This window comes from Salvelinus fontinalis, chromosome 31 (assembly GCF_029448725.1).
Source record: "Salvelinus fontinalis isolate EN_2023a chromosome 31, ASM2944872v1, whole genome shotgun sequence".
Taxonomy (NCBI): Eukaryota; Metazoa; Chordata; class Actinopteri; order Salmoniformes; family Salmonidae; genus Salvelinus; species Salvelinus fontinalis.
Window position 1 is genome coordinate 12,248,235 of NC_074695.1, and position 23,277 is coordinate 12,271,511.

General features: G+C 42.7%; 1 protein-coding gene across 1 annotated transcript in view; it reads left to right on the forward strand.

Annotated features, from left to right (window-relative positions):
• LOC129829553 (1-phosphatidylinositol 4,5-bisphosphate phosphodiesterase eta-2-like) overlaps nucleotides 1-23,277 on the forward strand; it is an 81,151-nt gene that overhangs the window by 18,492 nt on the left and 39,382 nt on the right. Inside the window, exons 3-8 of the mRNA XM_055891308.1 lie at nucleotides 3,503-3,746; nucleotides 5,431-5,560; nucleotides 10,074-10,244; nucleotides 12,199-12,292; nucleotides 13,714-13,917; nucleotides 15,781-15,901. Of these exons, the coding sequence (XP_055747283.1) occupies nucleotides 3,503-3,746; nucleotides 5,431-5,560; nucleotides 10,074-10,244; nucleotides 12,199-12,292; nucleotides 13,714-13,917; nucleotides 15,781-15,901 (964 nt within the window). The remainder of the gene's footprint in view (nucleotides 1-3,502; nucleotides 3,747-5,430; nucleotides 5,561-10,073; nucleotides 10,245-12,198; nucleotides 12,293-13,713; nucleotides 13,918-15,780; nucleotides 15,902-23,277) is intronic.

Sequence of the window (23,277 nt, forward strand, 5' to 3'; positions counted from 1 at the left end):
ACAACACATATCCATTGTTTTTGTAAAAATTGCTCAAGTTCAGAAAATTTGGTTGCGAATCAATATTTAAACTTTGTCTTAGATTTTCAAGCACATTTTAGTTATGACTGTGTCTGGACCTCTCAGGAACACTCAACTCCTCTTGGGAAGCCATTCTAGTGTGTATTTTGCATTCAAATGTGTGTAATTGTCTTGCTGAAAAATAAAACTCTGTTTTCAGAGGACTACGGTGGGTTTTCCGCTAACATTTTACCTGGTCTTAGCTTCTTTTTCATATTTATTTTGATCCTGACAAACTCCCCAGTCTCTGCTGGTGACAAGCATACCCATAACATGATGCTGCTTCCACATTACACAAAAATACAGAGGATCAACATTGCATGCACTCTACATTACTGGCCTGTATAACAAAGTGAAAGAAGGAAGCCTGCAGTGTAAAAAAAAATATTCAGCGACTTAGCAAATAAGACCCCAAAATCCTATGATTTTCACATAAAAATGCACGTTTATGGTTTAACTTTATTTTAATACCTTCATTTTTGTGTTAAAAAAGCATGACATTCTAAAATGTAAATTCAATTTAATATACTGTTACACATTTTTTTCATATATACTCTCAATTTAAAGGTTTTGCAACTACTTCCCATGTGGCTCTGTTTTTAGAGGATTGTGGGTAATTCAAGTTTTTTTTTTGACTATGATACTTATTCTCAACGTTATCAGCATGTTTGAAGAAAGAAAAGCATATATATCCGTGTTAAACAGTTTGTTGCGCTATGAGGTGTAATGGATCATGATGAACGGATTTCAAAACCGTTGGACAAATTGACGTTCAAAGATGAGACTACCCATTCCCACCATCAACAAAGTAAATGGCACAATCGTTAATACTAGAAGCACATACATCATCATTCATTGCTTGCAGGTCTACCTCCACTGACTACTAGTGGAATGACCACTGTGTACAGCAATGTCTTCTAGTGGGTCAAAATGGCAAATAATCAAAGACCTATATCTTTTTAACATAAAACATGATCACTGAAAGTAACTGATCGAGAAGAGGAAGTAGATCTAATGAATAATCTAAGTTTTGGAATTGATCAAATTAAGTTTGGACAACTAGTTGTTGGACTTGGTGTTTTAAACACTAATATATTATACATAAGAATACTTCATGTTGGAAATAATTTTAAAAAGCGGTTGAAAAATAATTACGTAGACCAAGCACAACATATATCCTGTGTTTTTAAAAAAACACTCCAAATCATCCCTTCTGTTTGCAACAAGGCCGTTAAGTAATACTGCAAGACAACACATTAACTTTTTGGCCTAAAATTTAAAAAAATGCAAGCTTGGGTCAAATCCAATACAACACAACACAGAGTGAAATCCTCTAATTTTAAGTGTGGTTGTGGCAGCATCATGTTATGGGTATGCTTGTCAATGGCAGGGCCTGGGAAATTTGTCAGGATCAAAATAAATATATGACAGGGTCAAAGCCCAGGTAAAATGTTAGCGGAAAACCCGCCGTAGTCTTCTAAAAACCTAACCCTGGGATAGTTTTCCTTTTTGAGAGGGACAATTTTAATGCAAAAATCACACCAAAATTGCTTTCCAATAAGTATTGAGTGTTCCTGAATGGTCCAGTCTCAGCCCTGACTTAAATCTGCCAACCAAATTGACTAATCTTAAGCAATTTTGACAAAAACGATGGATATACAGGTAACTGCCAAAATAAAGGAAACACCAACATAGTGTCTTAATAGGGTGTTGGGCAACCATGAACCAGAACAGCTTCAATGGGTCCCCTGAGTGGCGCAGTGGACTAAGGCACTGCATCACAGTGCTTGAGGTGTCACTACAGACCTGGGACAAGACAGTAACTACCAATTTGAATATTATGAAGAGGTAAAAGTCCAAAAAAAGAACTTGCTTCTTTGCACCTTGGCATAGATTCTACAAGTGTCTGGAACTCTATTGGAGGTATGTGGCATCATTCTCCACAAGAAATTCCATAATTTGGCATTTTGTTAATGGTGGAGAAAAACGTTGTCTCAGGCACCACTCCAGAAAGTGTTCAATGGGGTTTAGATCGGGTGACTGTGACGGCCATGGCATATGACATTACTCGTTGTCATGCTCATCAAAACATTCAGTGACCACTCGTGCCCTGTGGATGGGGTCATTGTCATCCTTTGGGGGCATATCCATGGTAACCAAAATAATGGCCTGCCCAGCATTTTTATACATGATCCTAAGCTGGATGCTAATGCTTAATTAACTAGGGCAGCAGGTAGCCTAGCGATTTTAAGAGCATTGGGCCAGTAACCGAAAGATTGCTGGTTCGAATCCCAGATCCGACTAGGTGACAAATCGGATGTGCCCTTGAGCAAGGCACTTAATAACCCTAATTGCTTCTTAAATTCGCTCTGGATAAGACTTAGGAACTACACCTGCGTGGATGCACATGCTTTCAATATACTTTTTTATCCCTCATTTAATCAAGTGTTTGCATTATTTTGGCAGTTACCTGTATGTTGTATGTTGAGAGTTGTTAAAGGTTGGTAGAATCTTATTCACAGCTGTAACGGCTCTCAAAGGTGATTCCACCGAGTATTAACTCTGGAGTCTGAAGACATCAGCAATCAATCAATTTTTTTCAATCAATTTTATTTTATATAGCCCTTCGTACATCAGATAATATCTCGAAGTGCTGTACAGAAACCCAGCCTAAAACCCCAAACAGCTAGAATGCAGGTGTAGAAGCAATCAATACTAATTTTGTTTTGTTTTTATTTGTAAGATTTTCGCTAATTTCTTTCACTTTGAAAATGTGCAGTAGGTTGTATAGATCTGTAGGGGGAAAAAATCCCAATTGATTCCCTTTTTAGAGTGGTATTTTAGGGCAGAAAAAAATGTGAAGACTGGAAGGGGTGTGTAGACTCACTAGCGACTGTATAAACCCATTTAATCTGTTTGGAGAAAAGAACCTAAATGTTAATGAATTTCCTGTAAAATGTCATTACTATCCCACAAGAGTTTCATCTTAATAACATAGCGTTCCGGGCACAGCAAACTAAATCGTTGCAATTATTATTTTTTGCCCTATCATATTGTCTAAGTCTCGTAATAAAGACTTCTAAGTTAAGCTTCCATCCCTCCCTGTGCCTCGAACGATTTAGCTGCCCGCTGCCATTTCAGCCTCGTTATACACCAAACGGGGTTAAAACAATTCCAATCCCACCAAAAGGAATGAACTCAATATGAATATAAGGGTTATTTAAATGGATTTGCTCCATCAAGTGACTTCCTGATTCTCTAAGTTTTTTAATAGGCTACATTTGAAGTGCCTCTGGTTTCCCTCGAATACTTCCCCCGTCTTTTAACGTGTTCCTGTTGGCAGTATGAAAATGGTGGCGGTAAGGCCCAAATTCAACGGTCAGAGTTTGTTTTACTTTTTCAGAGTGATGGTGAACTAACCATTTTATTCCTCGCTCCCTAGTCTCCATCGACTCCATCCGAGAGGTGTGCGAGGGTAAGCAGTCTGAGATCTTCCAGCGCTACTCTGAGGGCAGCTTTGATCCCAACTGCTGTTTCAGCCTGTACTATGGAGAGCGCTTGGAGTCCCTGGATTTGGTCTCCAGTACGGGCGAGGAAGCGCGCACCTGGATCACCGGCCTCAAGTACCTGGTGGCAGGCATCAGCGACGAGGACAGCCTGGCCAAGAGGCAGCGCACCCGCGACCAATATCCTTACCTGTGCATGTTCGGCTCTTTCTGGGCATGGGTTTAAGTCATTGGAGAGCAGGGTCAGGGTCATACACTGTAGCAAAACGGTTTTGCAACAAAAGGAGCGCTTGTAATTGGGCAAGTTCAGGTGTTCCCTCCCGGTTTCTTCCCTTCCCTTGTGAATACGACCCACAGGTCAATTGGATTTCTATTCAGGTCAGGAGAGGAACTAAAGTACCATATTTTTTGTTGTTGTAGGGGTGTAATTGTACGTGTATTTGTACCAAACCGTTCAGTACCGGGACCTCGGTTTGGTCCACACTGTGAACCCCAATGAATACATAAAAAAATAAAATAATAATAACACTAGGTGATATAAGCTATGCCTACGTTGTGTAAATGAGTAAATCTGAGCTGACACAACCATTTCAGGCTATTCCTTTAAAACAATCATAATAATATATGTTGACGTCCCCTCAGTATTCCTACCACCGGAGGGCAGTATTCAAGCAACCCTCCACAGCTGATTCTGACTGCTCCAAATTAGTTACAAGAGCGATGGATATGTTTTATACCTGCGGATATGTACCCATTCTCCGTGGTTGACTAGAAATAAGGGGTTTCAACACCTCGTGAAAGTGCTCGAACCACACAACATTGTGTGGCCCTCCGAGGGCTACAGAGCTACTTCAGTGACAGCCCATCACATTACCCCAGAGTGGGAAATGAACGTGAACCGTGATACAGACACACCTCTTTATGAAAGTGCACACATTTTTCTCTTTTTGTAAGAAAACCTTACAGCATAGGCCTATACAATGTCTGTGCCATGTTTACATATGGATTTCACACGCATATTGCACTTTAATTTAGTGTTGTTGACTAATCGTGTGTTTTCATTCAAGAGAAACCAAAGTGTTATTCCTGATGGTGAGCTCATCAGGCGTTATATGACTCATGATCATATATGGAGTCAGGAATAACAACACTTTTTTTCTAAAATGAAAAAGAAAGAAATAACTACAGTAATGTCATTTTCCTGCTGTACTGAAACCGAAATTGACCCATGACCCCAAAACGGCAATACGTTCCGGACTGTGGGTTTGGAGAACTGCTTCTCCCCTACATTTTTGGTGAGGACTTTTCAATACTTGAATCGGTTGTTGATAATTAATAATGATGTTAGCATGGGTGCACACACAGTGCACTCGCTCTTACACACACAAGTTATTTCTCTCCTCACACACAGAGATGCGTACACACACTGCGGCGTCGGCGTGCCAGCGAGTCTGATGTGCTGATGAAAAGGTACATCCAAAAGCTTCCACCTCCTATCACATTGTCTCTGTCAGACGCACACAGACGGCTTGTATTGAAATTAGACTCTGCTGCGGGGAGTAAGAGCTGTGTTAGAGAAACAGAAGGTTCTGCGTTGTTTCCCGACTGTTTTGGGCTCTGAACCGTGATGCACTTAGACGATCTATGCTAAACATCGTGAACCACGCTGGCTGTACACTTTCTGTTGCAGTCTATACTTGATCAATCGATGACGTGATTAATCAGTCAATGTGACCACGTGTGCCTAGTTTATGGGACAGATCTCTTACAAAGGACTATTCAAAATAAAGTTTAACCTAAGTAGGTTTTCACAGGGCTTGTGGTTGTGTGTGTTATCTATCCTTAACCCCTGGTTGGTTTGTACGTGGCTGAAGCAGACGTTTGCGGAGGCGGATAAGAACGGCGATGGAAGTCTGAGCATCAGCGAGGTCTTGCACCTCCTACACAAGCTGAATGTCAACCTGCCCCGCCAGAAAGTCAAGCAAATGTTTAAGGTACACTACAGTCATATTTTTTAATTTGTGTGTATATATTTTGAAGGTATTTTCTGACTTTATTGAACAGATAGCGAGGATCACAGTGGTGATAGACAGAGGTTGCGTCAAAGGGCCCGGATTCCAAACCATGCCAACAATATAGACGTGTGCCAGAGGCTGCAGCATTACAACTAGACCAGCCAGGACAATGCTATGGTCATATTTCAATCATTTCGTTTTATAAAATTTTTCATTACAAAGAGTCTCAAAGCACTTAGAAGCAAAATAAACAGGCCATTAGAATTAAAAGCTACAGGCAGCTTTTATGGAGGGGAGGGGATAGAGGGAGGGGAGGTGGAGGAGGAGGAGGAGAGTGGAGGAGGAGGAGAGTGGAGGAGGAGGAGAGTGGAGGAGGAGGAGAGTGGAGGAGGAGGAGAGTGGAGGAGGAGGAGAGTGGAGGAGGGGGGGGGGGGGGAGGGGGGGGGGGGAGGAGGGGGGAGGAGAGAGGGAGGAGGAGTGGGGGGAGGGGATAGAGGGAGGGGGGAGGGGATAGAGGGAGGGGAGGAGGAGGAAAGGGGATACCTAGTCAGTTGTACAACTGAAGGCATTCAACTGAAATGTGTCATCTGCATTTAACCCAACCCCTCTGAATCAGAGAAGTGTGGGGGGGGGGGCTGCCTTAATCGGCATCCATGTCTTCGGCGCCGGGGAACAGTGGGTTAACTGCCTTGCTCAGGGGCAGAACGATAGATTTTTACCTTGTCAGCTAGGGGATTCAATCCAGCAACCTTTTGGTTACTAGTCCAATGCTCTAACTATGAGAGGGAGGGAAGGAGTAGAGGAAGGGAAGGAGTGTTATCAGTGATAACAGGGCTTAGTAGTGCATAGAGAACAGGGTGCCATTTAGGACGCAGACAAAATGTTAATAAATCAAAGTATTGAATCTACGTTGGTTGGTGGTTTTAAATAGTCCAAAAACCGTGGGATACTTTCCTTTCTGAGATATTTAGTGATTCTTTATCTTACGAAAGAGAAGATGGCACTTTTGTTGCCAATATGCTTCACTGAAACCATAAAGCCTGTGAAAATGACAATTACCCTTGATTTCTTAGCTAGCTTGGCACAGTCTGTGTGGATACAAGTCCCGTTCACCCTGTTAGCATCCGCTCCAAGAAAGAACCAGCCAGCTTTCTCCAAATGAGCCAGTCATGGTGATTAAAAAGCGAGAGCTGTGGCTTCATTATTTCCCAACTTTTAAATTGAGTTCATTTAATTAACAACCTCGGTCAACCTCAGGACTTGACCTTTTTCAAAGCTGTTCGAATGACTCACTTAGTGGGAATGGGGATGTGTCGTTGTGACTGTTATGAAATTTGGGACAGATTTGTCACAGGAAACTATATAACAGGAAAGGCAATTGAGAGGCACCTAGAAATGGCTGTTGTGCCTTTTTCATCATGACTCCTGGGCTCCTCCTCAATTCATCCTGCCTAGATTCCTTGTATCCTCTATCCTTGCCACCTCCTCTAAACACATTAGAGAAGGTCTGATGGAAGGGTCCTTGGACTTTTCCCTTAGCAAACAGGCTATGCTCTTAGCTACAAACTCCCAGCCATGACACAGCCCAGTGGAGCCAGAGGGTCCTTTGACAGCCCTGCTAAGATTAGTGAGTTAGCAGTGTGTTATCATGTTGTTAGTCTGTTAGCGCTGGCGCCCGTGGCAGTTCCTGTGGCGTAGCGAGCTGCACTAAGCCTTGTCCCCCTTGGGGGGTGTCACCCATATGGTGCGTAGGAAAACAGACGGCCTCCGGTGTAACACACGATAACACACCAGGGACCAATCTGGACCTTGGTGTTTGTGTCGGTGGGTGTGCGCATTCTTGCTACACTTAGTGTACCACATTAAGTCAATTTCTCCCCCTCTCTCCCTCGAGAGATTTGACTTCCTGTTCAGTGTTGAGACACAGAGGTACGTTGTTTCTGCCAGGTGCTCTTTTTTGCCTCTCCGTTGAGCGTGCCGATGTTTGGGTTTGTACTGGGTCAATATTCAAATGTTATATGTTACATGCGCCGAATACAACGGGTGTAGACTTAACGGTGAAATGTTTACTTACGAGCCCTTCCCAACGATGCACAACAGAATACGACAGACAACAGAATAGGAAGTAGTAACACAAGGAATCAAATACACAAGATTAGAGCTACAGTACCAGCCAAAAGTTTGGACACACCTACTCATTCAAGGGTTTTTCTTTATTTTTACTATTTTCTGCATTGTAGAGTAACATTAAAAAAAAAGTGTTAAACAAATCAAAATATATTTTAGATTCTTCAAAGTATCTACCCTTGGCTTGATGACAGCTTTACACACTCTTGGCATTCTCTCAACCAGCTTCATGGGGTAGTCACCTGGATTGCATTTCGAAAAACAGGTGTGCCTTGTTAAAAGTACATTTGTGGAATTTCTTTCCTTAGTGCGTTTGAGACGATCAGTTGTGTTGTGATAAGGTAGGGGTGATATACAGAGGATAGCCCTATTTGGTAAAAGACCAAGTCCATATTATTACATTTTGAAAGTTTCTTCAAGTGCAGTCGCAAAAACCATCAAGCTCTATGATGAAACTGGCTCTCATGAGGACCCAGAGTTACCTCTACAGAGGATACGTTCATTAGTTACCAGACTCAGAAATTGCAGCCCAAATAAATGCTTTACAGAGTTCAAGTAACAGACACATTTCAACATCAACTGTTCAGATGAGACTGTGTGAATCAGGCCTTCATGGTCGAATTGCTGCAAAGAAAACACTACTAAAGGACACCAATAAGAAGAAGTGACTTGCTTGGGCCAAGGAACACGAGCAATGGACATTAGACCGGTGGAAATCTGTCCTTTGGCCTGGAGTTCAAATTTGAGATTTTTGGATCCAACCACCGTGTCTTTGTGAGACACAGAGTAGGTAAACAGATGATCTCTGCATGTGTGGTTCCCACCGTGAAGCATGGAGTAGGCAGTATGATGGTGTGGGGTGCTTTGCTGGTGACACTGTCTGTGATTTATTTATAATTCAAGGCACACTTACCCAGCATGGCTACCACAGCATTCTGCAGCGATACGCTGTCCCATCTGGTTTGCACCTCGTCCCACTATCATTTGTTTTTCAACAGTACAATGCCCCAAAACACACCTCCAGGCTGTGTAAGGGCTATTTGACAAAGAAGGAGAGTGATTGATTGAGTGCTGCATCAGATGACCTGGCCTCCACAATCCCCCGACCTCAACCCAATTGAGATGGTTTGGGATGAGTTGGACCGCACAATGAAGGAAAAGCAGCCAACAAGTGCTCCGCATATGTGGGAACTCCTTCAAGGCTGTTGGAAAAGCATTCCAGGTGAAGCTGGTTGAGAGAGTGCCAAGAATGTGCAAAGCTGTCAATGCAAAGGGTGGCTACTTTGAAGAATCTAAAATATGTTTTGATTTAACACTTTTTTGGGGGGGGGGGTTACTACGTGATTCCATATGTGTTATTTAATAGTTTTGATGTCTTCATTATTATTCTACAATGTAGAAAATAGTAAAAAATAAAGAGGTGTCCAAACTTTTGACTGGTACTTTATATACAGGATGTACCAGATCAATGTGGAGAGGTACGAAGTATTTAAGGTAGATATGTACATGAAGACAGAGTAAAGTGACTAGGCATCAGGATAAATCATAATGAGGTATTTAAGGTAGATATGTACATGAAGACAGAGTAAAGTGACTAGGCATCAGGATAAATCATAATGAGGTATTTGAGGTAGATATGTACATGAAGACAGAGTAAAGAGACTAGGCATCAGGATAAATCATAATGAGGTATTTAAGGTAGATATGTACATGAAGACAGGGTAAAGTGACTAGGCATCAGGATAAATCATAATGAGGTATTTAAGGTAGATATGTACATGAAGACAGGGTAAAGTGACTAGGCATCAGGATAAATCTTAATGAGGTATTTAAGGTAGATATGTACATGAAGACAGGGTAAAGTGACTAGGCATCAGGATAAATCATAATGAGGTATTTAAGGTAGATACTGTATGTACATGAAGACAGGGTAAAGTGACTAGGCATCAGGATAAATCATAATGAGGTATTTAAGGTAGATATGTACATGAAGACAGGGTAAAGTGACTAGGCATCAGGATAAATCTTAATGAGGTATTTAAGGTAGATACTGTATGTACATGAAGACAGGGTAAAGTGACTAGGCATCAGGATAAATCATAATGTGGTATTTAAGGTAGATATGTACATGAAGACAGGGTAAAGTGACTAGGCATCAGGAAAAATCATAAGAGTCAAATAAATAACAAGAGTACAGCAGTCTATGTGTTTGTTGTCGGTATGCAAGTGTGTGTTTTTGTATTTGAGTGTGTGTGTGTAAATAGTATGTAGTCTTGTGAATATGCATAGTGAGTGCAACATACGGTCAGTGCAGATCATGAATGGTTACCTGAACTAACTATTTAAACGCTTCTCTTCTTCCCAGGAGGCAGACACTGATGACAACCAGGGCACCCTGGACTTTGAGGAGTTTTGTTCCTTCTACAAGATGATGTCGACACGCCGTGACCTCTACCTGCTCATGCTCACCTACAGCAACCACATGGACCACCTTGACACCAGCAACCTGGCCCGCTTCCTGGAGCTGGACCAGAAGGTACAGTGAGCAGAGCTGGAGTGTATGCAGGCAGCCAGACAGGCACATACACACACACCCGCGGGGTCACACACACTGCACATCCCCAGATATTGAAAAGGTATCCACAGTGACATGCCTCTGGGTTAACTCTCCTTTTTAAGTTACTTCGGTGGACCCCTCTAAGATATTTCTGTGACTCCTCTCTGAGGCAAACACCTGTTTTTTTAAGATTTGAGTCTCAATGGTAGCTGCAGGATACAGTTGTCGGGACAATTTTACAGTTTTTTTTCCACCTTCCTGCCTGTTTCCATGTGTCAGAATTTTTCCATTCAACAGATTATGCATATGGGACACAATATTACTATTGAATTGCAGTGAAAAGCTCAGTTTGACATTTTGACTCGAAGCCTTGACAAAGACGTTTCAACCGTTATAGACCAAACGGATAGAATAGACACTTAACTGGAAAAAAAGACCATCACTTTTATATACATACATCCCATTTGGAATGGTTATCCAATACACTTTGTCATTCTAGATGGTATGTTAGTAACAGAGCCAATATAGCTTTATCTACAGTAATATATAATTTATCTATAATGTTAATCTTGCTACTGCAAGTTAGAGGAGAGTTTTTTTTGCTGACATCCCCCTTGGTCCGCAAGCTAACTAAACAAGAATCTTCTGTTGTGACTCACCCCCATAGAGACTCCGCTAGGTCACAGACCGACACAGTCGTTTAATGGATTTTCTATTAGGGCCTTAAACAAAGGCTTAATAGTGGTGGGTATGTGCAGACATAGACCCCTACAAGGCTATTAGAATAGCAGTACCAATTCTAAAGGCTTTGGGTGTCTAAAACAATATATGATCACCTATCTAATGGTTCTGCTATAAAAAATATAAAAAATAGAGAGACTGTAAAAAATAAAAGGAGCGGTAATGAATGAATTAGCTCTGTGCTTTATAACGAGCATGTGCTTTTTGGGCTAATTTGCAGTCAACAAAATGAAGCGGGGAGAAAATGCATTTGTTTGGTGTTTGGATCCCAGTTGATGTCTAGTCTGCCCATTTCAGAAGCTGGGGTATATTATTTGGGCTAATTGTGTTTGATGTTCCACAATTCCCTACTTTGTAGGGGAGGTTTGTGGTGGTTTAACGAGGTGAGTTATATCAAACAGGATGCAGCTGGGCGGTCTCCAGCTCCTCTCCTCTGCTGGCATCATTAGCTACAGCCTGCCTTGGTTTCTCTGATTAACTGTGTTTACTAGCGCTCTCTCTCTCGCTGTGTATGTGTGCGTGCCTTAACTCTCCCATCTCATCACCATTTGCTGCCGCAATACCCAAAGTGTCTCCACTCTACGTAGTTGTTAGCCAAACCCATTTATCCACATTTACCCACTTCTTAAAAAGCCCTTTAGCCTCTCGTGATCAGGAATCGGGGCAAAACCGTGGTCAGAAAGCAGTTTGATGTCAAATCCCTAATGTTTGTAAGTGACCAGGGGAAAGTGGCACAACCTTTTCGCTAGCTAACTTCTCAATCTGTCCTTGAAACGCCAGTTTCCCATCTCCGTAAGTAGTCCAAGCTACTTAGCTAAAGCCTCTGTATCCCAGATCTAGTAGTGTGCAGCACTCAACTGGGGGTGGGGGGGTGTGGGGTGTGACTGGCACTGCGACAAAGTGAATGTCATCCCCCCCCCCCCACCCATTTTGGGTCGGCCTGACAATGATTGACATGGATGGGTATCAGATCGACCAATCGGCCAGTTTAAAAAGCCAGCTGTGAGGCCGACAATTGGATTTTAGCACAGGGATGGGGACTATTAGCCACATACAGGAATGTATCTTCACCAACTCTCCAAATGTTTCCTGTTATGCAGAGGGTTTTGATTGTTAGGTACTGTAGTCAATCTGCATTTTTTTTAACTATTTGTTTATTGTGCGTTTGTTCTTGTCTTTTTCTGTTTTGTAGATGACGAAGGTGACCAAAGACCATTGCCTTGAGATTGTGAACAAATTTGAGCCATGCCCCGAAAACCAGAAGCAAGGAGTTCTGGGTATTGATGGTAAGAGCTCTCTCTTGGTTCGCCTTTCTATTGTCCTTTTGTCAGTCAAATGTCTCATGTCTCTCCAATCCCATCCCCCGTCTCCAACGTCTCTCCAATCCCATCCCCCGTCTCCAACGTCTCTCCAATCCCATCCCCCGTCTACGTCTCTCCAATCCCACCCCCCGTCTACGTCTCTCCAATCCCACCCCCCGTCTACGTCTCTCCAATCCCACCCCCCGTCTCCAACGTCTCTCCAATCCCACCCCCCGTCTCCAACGTCTCTCCAATCCCACCCCCCGTCTCCAACGTCTCTCCAATCCCACCCCCCGTCTCCAACGTCTCTCCAATCCCACCCCCCGTCTCCAACGTCTCTCCAATCCCACCCCCCGTCTCCAACGTCTCTCCAATCCCACCCCCCGTCTCCAACGTCTCTCCAATCCCACCCCCCGTCTCCAACGTCTCTCCAATCCCACCCCCCGTCTCCAACGTCTCTCCAATCCCACCCCCCGTCTCCAACGTCTCTCCAATCCCACCCCCCGTCTCCAACGTCTCTCCAATCCCACCCCCCGTCTCCAACGTCTCTCCAATCCCACCCCCCGTCTCCAACGTCTCTCCAATCCCACCCCCCGTCTCCAACGTCTCTCCAATCCCACCCCCCGTCTCCAACGTCTCTCCAATCCCACCCCCCGTCTCCAAAGTCTCTCCAATCCCACCCCCCGTCTCCAAAGTCTCTCCAATCCCACCCCCCGTCTACAACGTCTCTCCAATTCCACCCCCCGTCTCCAACGTCTCTCCAATCCCATCCCCCCGTCTCCAACGTCTCTCCAATCCCATCCCCCCGTCTCCAACGTCTCTCCAATCCCATCCCCGGTCTCCAACGTCTCTACAATCCCATCCCCCGTCTACAACGTCTCTACAATCCCATCCCCCGTCTACAACGTCTCTCCAATCCCACCCCCCGTCTCCAACGTCTCTCCAATCCCACCCCCCGTCTCCAACGTCTCTCCAATCCCACCCCCCGTCTACAACGTCTCTCCAATCCCACCCCCCGTCTACAACGTCTCTCCAATCCCATCCCCCCGTCTCCAACGTCTCTCCAATCCCACCCCCCGTCTACAACGTCTCTCCAATCCCATCCCCCCGTCTCCAACGTCTCTCCAATCCCATCCCCCGTCTCCAACGTCTCTCCAATCCCATCCCCCGTCTCCAACGTCTCTCCAATCCCATCCCCCCGTCTCCAACGTCTCTCCAATCCCATTCCCCGTCTCCAACGTCTCTCCAATGTGGTCTTCTTAAAGGTTGTGTTCACTTGGCGCCAAACGGACAAAAACGGACTGAAACAGGGAGGCGACTACCTGGATGTTATTGGTTGCAGAATGTTAAAAGAATAAATAAAAAAATATTTAAAAAATTAAAATTCTGTTTGCTTTGTGACCTAGGTTTCACCAGCTACATGCGCAGCCCGGCGGGGGACATCTTCAACCCAGAGCACAACGTGGTGACCCAGGACATGTCTCAGCCGCTCTGCAACTACTTCATCGCCTCGTCCCACAACACCTACCTGATGGGGGACCAGCTCATGTCCCAGTCCCGCCTCGACATGTACGCCTGGGTGCTGCAGGCCGGCTGCCGCTGCGTGGAAGGTCTGTGGAAGGCGCCGTTCTCTGAATAACGCGCACTCATGAACCCAAAACGTTTATTCAAGCAAGCGTGTACCAGTGCACATACAGTTGAAGTGGGAAGTTTACATACACCTTATCCAAATACATTTTAAACTCAGTTTTTCACAATTCCTGAAATGTAATTCTAGTAAAAATTCCCTGTCTTAGGTCAGTTAGGATCACCACTTTATTTTAGGAATGTGGAGTGTCAGAATAATAGTAGAGAATGATTTATTTCACTTTTTTTTTTTTTCATCACATTCCCAGTGGTTCAGAAGTTTACATACACAATTAGTATTTGGTAGCATTGCCTTTCAATTGTTTAACTTGGGTCAAACATTTCGTGTAGCCTTCCATAAGCTTCCCACAATAAGTTTAGGGAATTTTGACCCCTTCCTCCTGACAGAGCTGGTGTAACTGAGTCAGGTTTGTAGGCCTCCTTGCTCGCACACACTTTTTCAGTTCTGCCCACACATTTTCTATGGGATTGAGGTCAGGGCTTTGTGATGGCCACTCCAATACCTTGACTTTGTTGTCCTTAAGCCATTTTACCACAACTTTGGAAGTATGCTTGGGGTCATTGTCAATTTGCAAGACCCATTTGCGACCAAGCTTTAACTTCCCGACTGATGTTTTGAGATGTTGCTTCAATATATCCACATCATTTTCTTTCCTCATGATGCCACAGACAGATTATGTGCACCCCCACAACATGATGCTGCCACCCCAGTGCTTCACGGTTGGGATGGTGTTCTTCAGCTTGCAAGCATCCCCCTTTTTACACCAAACATAACGATGGTCATTATGGCCAAACAGTTCTATTTTTGTTTCATCAGACCAGAGGATATTTCTCCAAAATGTACAATCTTTGTCCCCATGTGCAGTTGCAAACCATACTCAGGCATTTTTATGGCGGATTTGGAGTAGTGGCTTCTTCCTTGCTGAGCGGCCTTTCAGGTTATGTCAATATAGGTCTCGTTTTACTGTGGATATAGATACTTTGTACCTGTTTCCTCCAGCATCTTCACAAGGTCCTTTGCTGTGGTTCGGCGATTGATTTGCATTTTTCGCACCAAAGTACTTTCATCTCTAGGAGACAGAAGGCGTCTCCTTCCTGAGCGGTATGGCGGCTGTGTGATGTTTATAATTGCGTACTATTGTTTGAACAGGTGAACGTGGTAAATTCAGGTGTTTGGAAATTGCTCCCAAGGTTGAACCAGACTTGTGGAGGTCTCCATTTTTTTCTGAGGTCTTGGCTGATCTATTTTGATTTTCCTTTGATATCATGCAAAGAGGCATTGAGTTTGAAGGTAGGCCTTGAAATACATCCACAGGTACAGCTCCAATTGTCTCAAATTATGTCAATTAGCCTATCAAAAGCTTCTAAAGCCATCACATAATTTTCTGGAATTTTCCAAGCTGTTTAAAGGCACAGTCACTTATGTATGTGTATGTAAACTTCTGACCCACTGGAATTGTGCAACAGTGAATTATAAATGAAATCTGTCTGTAAACAATTGTTGGAAAAATTACTTGTGTCATGCACAAAGTAGATGTCCTAACCGACTTGCCGAAACTATAGTTTGTTAACAAGAAATTTAGAGTGGTTGAAAAACTAGTTTTAATGACTCCAACCTAAGTGTATGTAATCTTCTGACTTCAACTGTACATAGAGCTTACATACTGGTACAAATATTGTCTGTCTTGTCTTCAGTCAGAGAATGTAATGGGTTCCTTGTTTGCAATAGTTTGTGAGGTGAAGGATTAACACGGGAAGTATTAATTAGGTTTGAGTACACTACCTTCTCATGGTCACTCCATTCTTTTTCTTTCCCTCCACTGCAGTGGACTGCTGGGATGGGCAGGACGGCGAGCCCATCGTGCACCACGGCTATACGCTCACCTCCAAGATCCTCTTCAAAGACGTCATCGAGACCATCAACAAGTACGCCTTTGTGAAAAACGAGTAAGAATGTGGGCTTCTGAGTTCTTAAATCTTGTTTTGTCCACAGACATCCTAGCCAGCTTCTCAGGTTAACTCCCTAACAAAAATACCTATATAAATCAAAACGTTTTTTTTTTTATAGCAACATGAGGTTGATTTGACATCGAGCCTAACAACATCGTTCATACATCTTAATGGTAACAATATATCTTTCAGATGTAGCCTACTTTACCTACGGCTTTCTCATATGCTCCGGATATGCTATTATTTTTTACATTTTGTTTAACCTTTGTTTAACCAGACATATCAGTTAAGAACAACTTCTTAGTTACAATGGCGGCCTACCAGAAGGGACGGGGTCTGGGAGTAAAAATCTAATCACTCATCACGGCAAAAGAGACCACAACACTACACAAAGAGAGACCTAAGACAACAACACAGCATGTTAGCGATACCACTTGACAACAACATGGTAGCAACACAAAACATGGTACAAACATTATTGGGCAAAGACAACAGCGCAAAGGGAAAGAAGGTAGAGACAACAATACATCACGCGAAGCAGCCACAACTGTCAGTGTCCATGACTGAGTCTTTGAATGAACAGATGGAGATAAAACTGTCCAGTTTGAGTGTTTTTGCAGCTCGTTCCAGTCGCTAGCTGCAGCGAACTGATAAAAGGAGCGACCCAGGGATGTGTGTGCTTTGGGGATCTTTAACAGAATGTGACTGGCAGAACGGGTGTTGTATGTGGAAGATGAGGGCTGCAGTAGATATCTCAGATAGGGGGGAGTGAGGCCTAAGAGGGTTTTATAAATAAGCATCAACCAGTGGATCTTGCGACGCGTATACAGAGATGATCAGTTTACAGAGGATTATAGAGTGCAGTGATGTGTCCTATAAGGAGAATTGGTGGCAAATCTGATGGCCGAATGGTAAAGAACATCTAGCTGCTCGAGAACACCCTTACCTGCCGATTTATAAATCACGTCTCTGTAATCTAGCATGGGTAGGATGGTCATCTGAATCAGGGTTAGTTTGGCAGCTGGGGTGAAAGAGGAGCGATTACGATAGAGGAAACAAAGTCTAGATTTTAACTTTAGCCTGCAGCTTTGATATGTGCTGAGAGAAGGACAGTGCACCGTCTAGTTATACTCCCAAGTAGTTGTATGAGGTGACTACCTCAAGCTCTAAACCCTCAGAGGTAGTAATCACACCTGTGGGGAGAGGGGTGTTCTTCTTACCAAACCACATTACCTTTGTCTTGGAGGTGTTCAGAACAAGGGTAATGGCAGAGAAAGCTTGTTGGACACTAAGAAAGCTTTGTTGTAGAGCATTTAACACAAAATCCGGGGAGGGGCCAGCTGAGTATAAAACTGTATCATCTGCATATAAATGGATGAAAGAACTTCCTACTGCCTGAGCAATGTTGTTGATGTAAATGTAAATTGAGAAGAGCGTGGGGCCTTGGATCGAGCCTTGGGGTACTCCCTTGGTGACAGGCAGTGTCCGAGACAGCAGATGTTCTGACTTTATGCACTGCACTCTTTGAGATGGGTAGTTAGCAAACCAGACCAAAGGCCCCTCAGAGACACCAATACTCCTTAGCCGGCCCACAAGAATGGAATGGTCTACCGTATCAAAAGCTTTGGCCAAGTCAATAAAAATAGCAACACAACATTGCTTAGAATCAAGGGCAATGGTGAAATCATGTAGGACCTGTAAGGACACATCCATAACCTGAGTGGAAACCAGATTGTATACCTGAGAGAATACTATAGACTTTAAGAAAGACAGTCAGTTGATTATTATTATTGTTTTTTACTCTTTTGGTAAACAGGGCAAAATAGAAATAGGCCTATAAAAGGTAGGATCAACTTGATCTACCCCTTTAAATTAAAGATGCACCGTGGCTGCCTTCCAAGCAATGGGAACTTCCCCAGAGAGGAGAGACAGGTTAAAAGGTCAGAGAGAGACTTGGCGATGATAGGGCAGCAACCTTAAAGAAGAAAGGGTCTAATCCATCTGACCCAGATGTTTTTTGAGGTCAAGTTTAAGGAGCTCCTTTAGTACTTCAGACTCAGTGACCGCCTGCAGGGAGAAACTTTGTAGTGGGGCAAAGGAAAACGAGGGAGGAGCATTGGGATGGTTGCATTAGAAGGTGTGGAGATGAGGAAATGTTGGACAGGCAAGGAGACATGGCTGAGTCAAATAGGAATCCTGACTTAATGAAGTGGTGATTTAAAGAGCTTAGCTATGTGCTCCTTGTCAGTAACAACCACATCATCAACATTAAGGGACATGGGCAGCTGTGAGGAGGAGGGTTTATTCTCCAGGTCTTTAAGTTTTCCAGAACTTCTTGGGGTTAGACCAACAGAGAAAGAACTGCTCCTTTACCGTCTCAGGTACCCTAGAGAAGTTGCGTCCCACCTCTTCAATAGCCAGTGAAACTGCTGGGCGCCAAATTCAAATACAGAAATACTCATTATAAAAATTCCGAAAACAAAACATATTTTACATAGGTTTAAAGATGAACTTCTTGTGAATCCAACCACGATGTCAGATTTTAAAAATGCTTTACGGCGAAAGCATACCTTACGATTATTTGAGAACATAGCCCAGCAGACAAATCATTACAAACAGTAACCAGCCAAGTAGAAGAGTTACACAAGTCAGAAATAGAGGTAAAATTAATCCCTTACCTTTGATGATCTTCATATGGTTGCAATCAGCAGACATTAATTTACTCAATAAATGTTCCTTTTGTTTGATAAAGTCTCTTTATATCCAAAAACCTCTGTTTTGTTTGCGCGTTTTCTTCAGTAATCCACAGGCTTAAACGCAGTCAAAACAGGCAGACAAAGAAATCCAGATTGTATCCGTAAAGTTCATAGAAACATGTCAAACGATGTTTATATTTAATCCTCAGGTTGTTTTAAGCCTAAATAATCGATAATATTTCAACCGGACAATAAGGTCGTCAATATAAAAGGTAAACAAGAAAGGCACTCTCTCGGTCGTGCTCATGAAAAAGCTCTGTGACACTTTAGGGTCCACTCATTCAGACTGCTCTTGCTTACTCATTTTTCAGAATACAAGCCTGAAACAATTTCTAAAGACTGTTGACATCTAGTGGAAGGCATAGGAACCGCAATTTGAGTCCTAAGTCAATGGTTACTGTAATGGCATTGAATAGAAAACTACAAAACCAAAAAAATAACTACTTCCTGAATGGATTTTTCTCAGGTTTTTGCCTGCCAAATCAGTTATGTTATACTCACAGACACTCTTTTAACAGTTTTGGAAACTTTAGAGTGTTTTCTATCCAAATCTATATGCAAATCATATCTTCTGGGCCCGAGTAGCAGGTGGTTTAAATGGGGCATGCTTTTCATCCAAAATTCCGAATGCTGCCCCCTACCCTAGAGAAGTTAAAGTAACTAACTTTGGCCTTCCGGATAGCCTGAGTGCACTTATTTCTAATTTGCCTGAAAGAGAACCAGTCAGCCTGAGTTATGCGTGTGCTGAGCGATTTGCCAAATGGAATTCTTGTGGTGGAGTAACTCTGCCAGATCACATTCAAACCAGGGGCTGAACCTGTTTTTAGTTCTCATTGTCATTATGGGTATGTATTTGTTAATGATACCACTGAAAAAAAAGAAGGTCTAAGGCCAGGTCATAAAGGAAGGCTTGCTCATTAAAGTTTTTTAGCAAGAGTTTATGACAAATCAGAACAGGTCGTTTCACTGAGCAGCCATTACGAACACAGGCTGTAAAACAGTGGTCACTAAGGTCATTACAGAAAAAAACTGACTGATACCTATCAAGGTTATTTGTGAGGATAACATCAAGGAGGGTAGCCTTTTCTGGGTGTTTGGAGCCATACCTTGTGGGATTGGTAATAATAAGGGAAAGATTTAGGGAGTCCCATTGCTTTAGGACTTGGTCAGGTTGTTTAAGCATGTCCCAGTTTAGGTCACCTAGCAGGACAAATTCAGACTTAGTGTAAGGGGCCAGGAGAGAGCTTAGGGCAGGTAGGGTACAGGCCGGTGCTGATGGTGGCCGATGACACCCAGCAACAGTCAACAAAGAGTTATTAATGCATTAAACCAGCAAATCAAATTGTTTGGGGACAGACTTGGTGGAGACAACTGAACACTGAAGGTGATCCTTGGTAAATATTGCCACTCCACCACCTTTGGAAGATTTGTCTTGCAGAAAAAGTTTATAACCAGAAAGGTTAACATCAGTGTTCAAAACACTCTTCCTTAACCACGTCTCAGTAATGACCAACACATCTGGATTGGAGCTGTGAACCCACACTTTCAATTGATCCATTTTAGGTAATAAGCTTCTAGTGTTAACGTGCAGAAAACCCAGGCTTTTACGGGAGCAGAAATCAGTGAAGCAGATATCAGAGCACAAGTCAGAATTGGGGCTAGCAACAGTAGATGGGCCAGGGTGTACATGCACATTTCCAGATCTCATCAGCAGTAATAAAATCAGGGCAAGGTAGAGGACAGGGAGATCTCTGCAGTGTTGATTTTTAACATTTAAATGTGTATTCGATCATATTGTACATCAATTTCATCAGGTAACATGAATACAAAGCCGGCGAGAGGTGGTTAGGATGGGAGTCCAGAAGTCTGTGTAGCCAATAGTCAGAGTCCCGAGTGTGGGAACAAACAGTCTGTCTCACAGTTGGGTAAACAAGCAAGTTTATAGTCAACAAAGCAACCAGGAGTCATGAGGCAAATAGCATAAAGCAAATAGCATAAAGCACAAGAGAAAAATATAACAACTTCGGGCTAGCCATTGTACGTTCAGTCACTCGCCACAGCAGTGTGTGTGTGCTGGAGGTGAGCAAAAGCTCAGGAGAGAGGGGGGGAGTGTGGTGGGGGTACCTGTACCACACAAGGAGACAGTCCAGGGCAGACTGTGAACAGATCGCCAGGTGGAATTCAAGCAGCAGTGCAGCAAGTGGGAGTAGGGAGTAGTCACACCCACTTGGGAGAAGCTTTTATTTCTGGAGGTAGATTTCTTGTAGAAAATCCCAGCTAGCTAACGCAGCTAGCAAGTCTGTCAGTCTTTTTTTTCCACGTGGAATAGGAGGTCATTAGCCAGCTATATCTTTTCAGTGTCGGCGAATGGTCCTTTACAACGTCCAAACAAAGTTTACTCTAGGTGGTGCTTTCAGAAAGTATTCGGAACCTTTGTCTTATTCTACATTTTGTTTCTACAGCCTGAAATATGTTATGTATTTGTTATTACACACAATACTACATAATGACAAAGTGAAAACATGTTTTTTGAAATTATTGTAAATGTGTTAAATGAAATACAGAAATACCTAATTTCACAAAGTACACCCCCCCCCCCCCCCGAGTCAACAGTTTGTAGAAGCACCATTGGTGGCAGTTAGAGCTGTGAGTCTTTCATTCTGGGTATGTCTTTAAGAGCTTTGCACAACTGGATTGTACAATATTTGCCCATTATTCTTTGTAAAATTCAAGCTCTGTCAAGTTGATTGTTGACCATTGCTAGACAGCCATTTTCAAGTCTCGCCATAGATGTTCGAGATGATTTAAGTCAAAACTGTAACTAGGCCACTCGGGCACATTCAATGCTGTCTTGGTAAGCAACTCCAGTGTAGATTTAGGTTATTGTTCTGCCGAAAAGTGAATTTGTCTCCCATTGTCTGATAGAAATCAGAATGAACCAGGTTTTCCTCTATGATATTACCTGTGTTTAGCTCTTCTGTTTCTTTTTATCCTAAAAATCAACTCCCTAGTCTTTGCTGATGACAAGCATATCCATAACATGATGCAGCCACCACCATGCTTGAAAATATGAAGTGGTACTCAGTGATTCGTTTTTTTTTTTTTATTTCACCTTTTATTTAACCAGGTAGGCCAGTTGAGAACAAGTTCTCATTTACAACTGCGACCTGGCTAAGATAGAGCAAAGCAGTGTGACACAAACAACACAGGGTTACACATGGGATAAACAAACATACATTCAATAACACAATAGAAAAGTCTACATACAGTGAGCAAAAGGATTTGGTTTTGGATTAGGATTTTCCCCAAACACAACGCTTTGTATTCAGGACATAAAGTGAATTTCTTTGCCACATTTTTTTGCAGTATTACTAGTATTTTTTGCAGTATTACTAGTATTTTTTGCAGTATTACAAGTATTTTTTGCAGTATTACTAGTATTTTTTTGCAGTATTACTAGTATTTTTTGCAGTATTACTAGTATTACAGTATTAAGTGTGTGGTTGCAAACAGGGTGTATATTTGTAATATTTGTATTCTGTACAGGCTTCCTTTTCACTCTGTCATTTAGGTTCATATTGTGGAGTAACAACAATGTTATTGATCCATCCTCACTTTTCTCCTATCACGGCCATTAAACTCTGTAACAGTTTTAAAGTCACCATTGGCCTCATGGTGAAATCACTGATCGATTTCCATCCTCTTCTGAGTCAGGAAGGACGCCTGTATCTTTGTAGTGACTGGGTGTATTGATACGCCATTCAAAGTGTAATTAATAACTTCACCATGCTCAAAGGGATATTAAGTGTCTGCTTTTTTCCCCCGACACATCTACCAATCGGTGCCCTTCTTTGTGAGGCATTGAACAACTTCACTGGTCTTTGTGGTTGAATCTGTTCTTGAAATGCACTACTTGATTGACGGACCTTACAGATAATTGTATGTGTGGGGTACAGAGATGGAGTAGTCATTCAAAAATGACGTTAACCACTATTTTGAACACAGAATATGTCCATGCAACTTATGTGATTTGTTAAGCACCTTTCTACTCCTGAACATATTGAGGCTTGCAATAGCTAAGGGGTTGAATACTTGTTAACTCAAGACATTTCAGACATTTCAGCTTATTAATGTTTTTTAAATGTTCAAAACATTTCTAAAAGCAAAACTCCGCTGACATTATGGGGTGTTGTGTTTTAGATGAGTGACGTAAAATATCAAGACATTTTAAATTCAGGCTGTAGCTACAAAGTAAAGGGGTGTGAATACTGTACTTCCTGAAGGCACTGTGTATGGTATGCGCCAGATGAACAAGGTGAATTATAGTTATTTCTAAGTCATAAACTATTAAATATGGTTTTCTCAGAATATTCCTGTTACTTATAAGTTGTTCTCCGTGCCTTAGTCTCTTTCATTGAATTGGTTCCCTTGAACCAAGCAAGCGTACAAATTGATGGTCCGCTAGAATCAAAGCAATCATAGACGACACAGTGAGTCCCTGGGATCTTTGTTGAAAGACACTGCTTAACGATGCTTTGTATTGTACTCCTATGGGCTCACTGGAGCGCCTGTTTCCACATGACCTGCACACCCACACAGACCTCATCAGAGATGCGG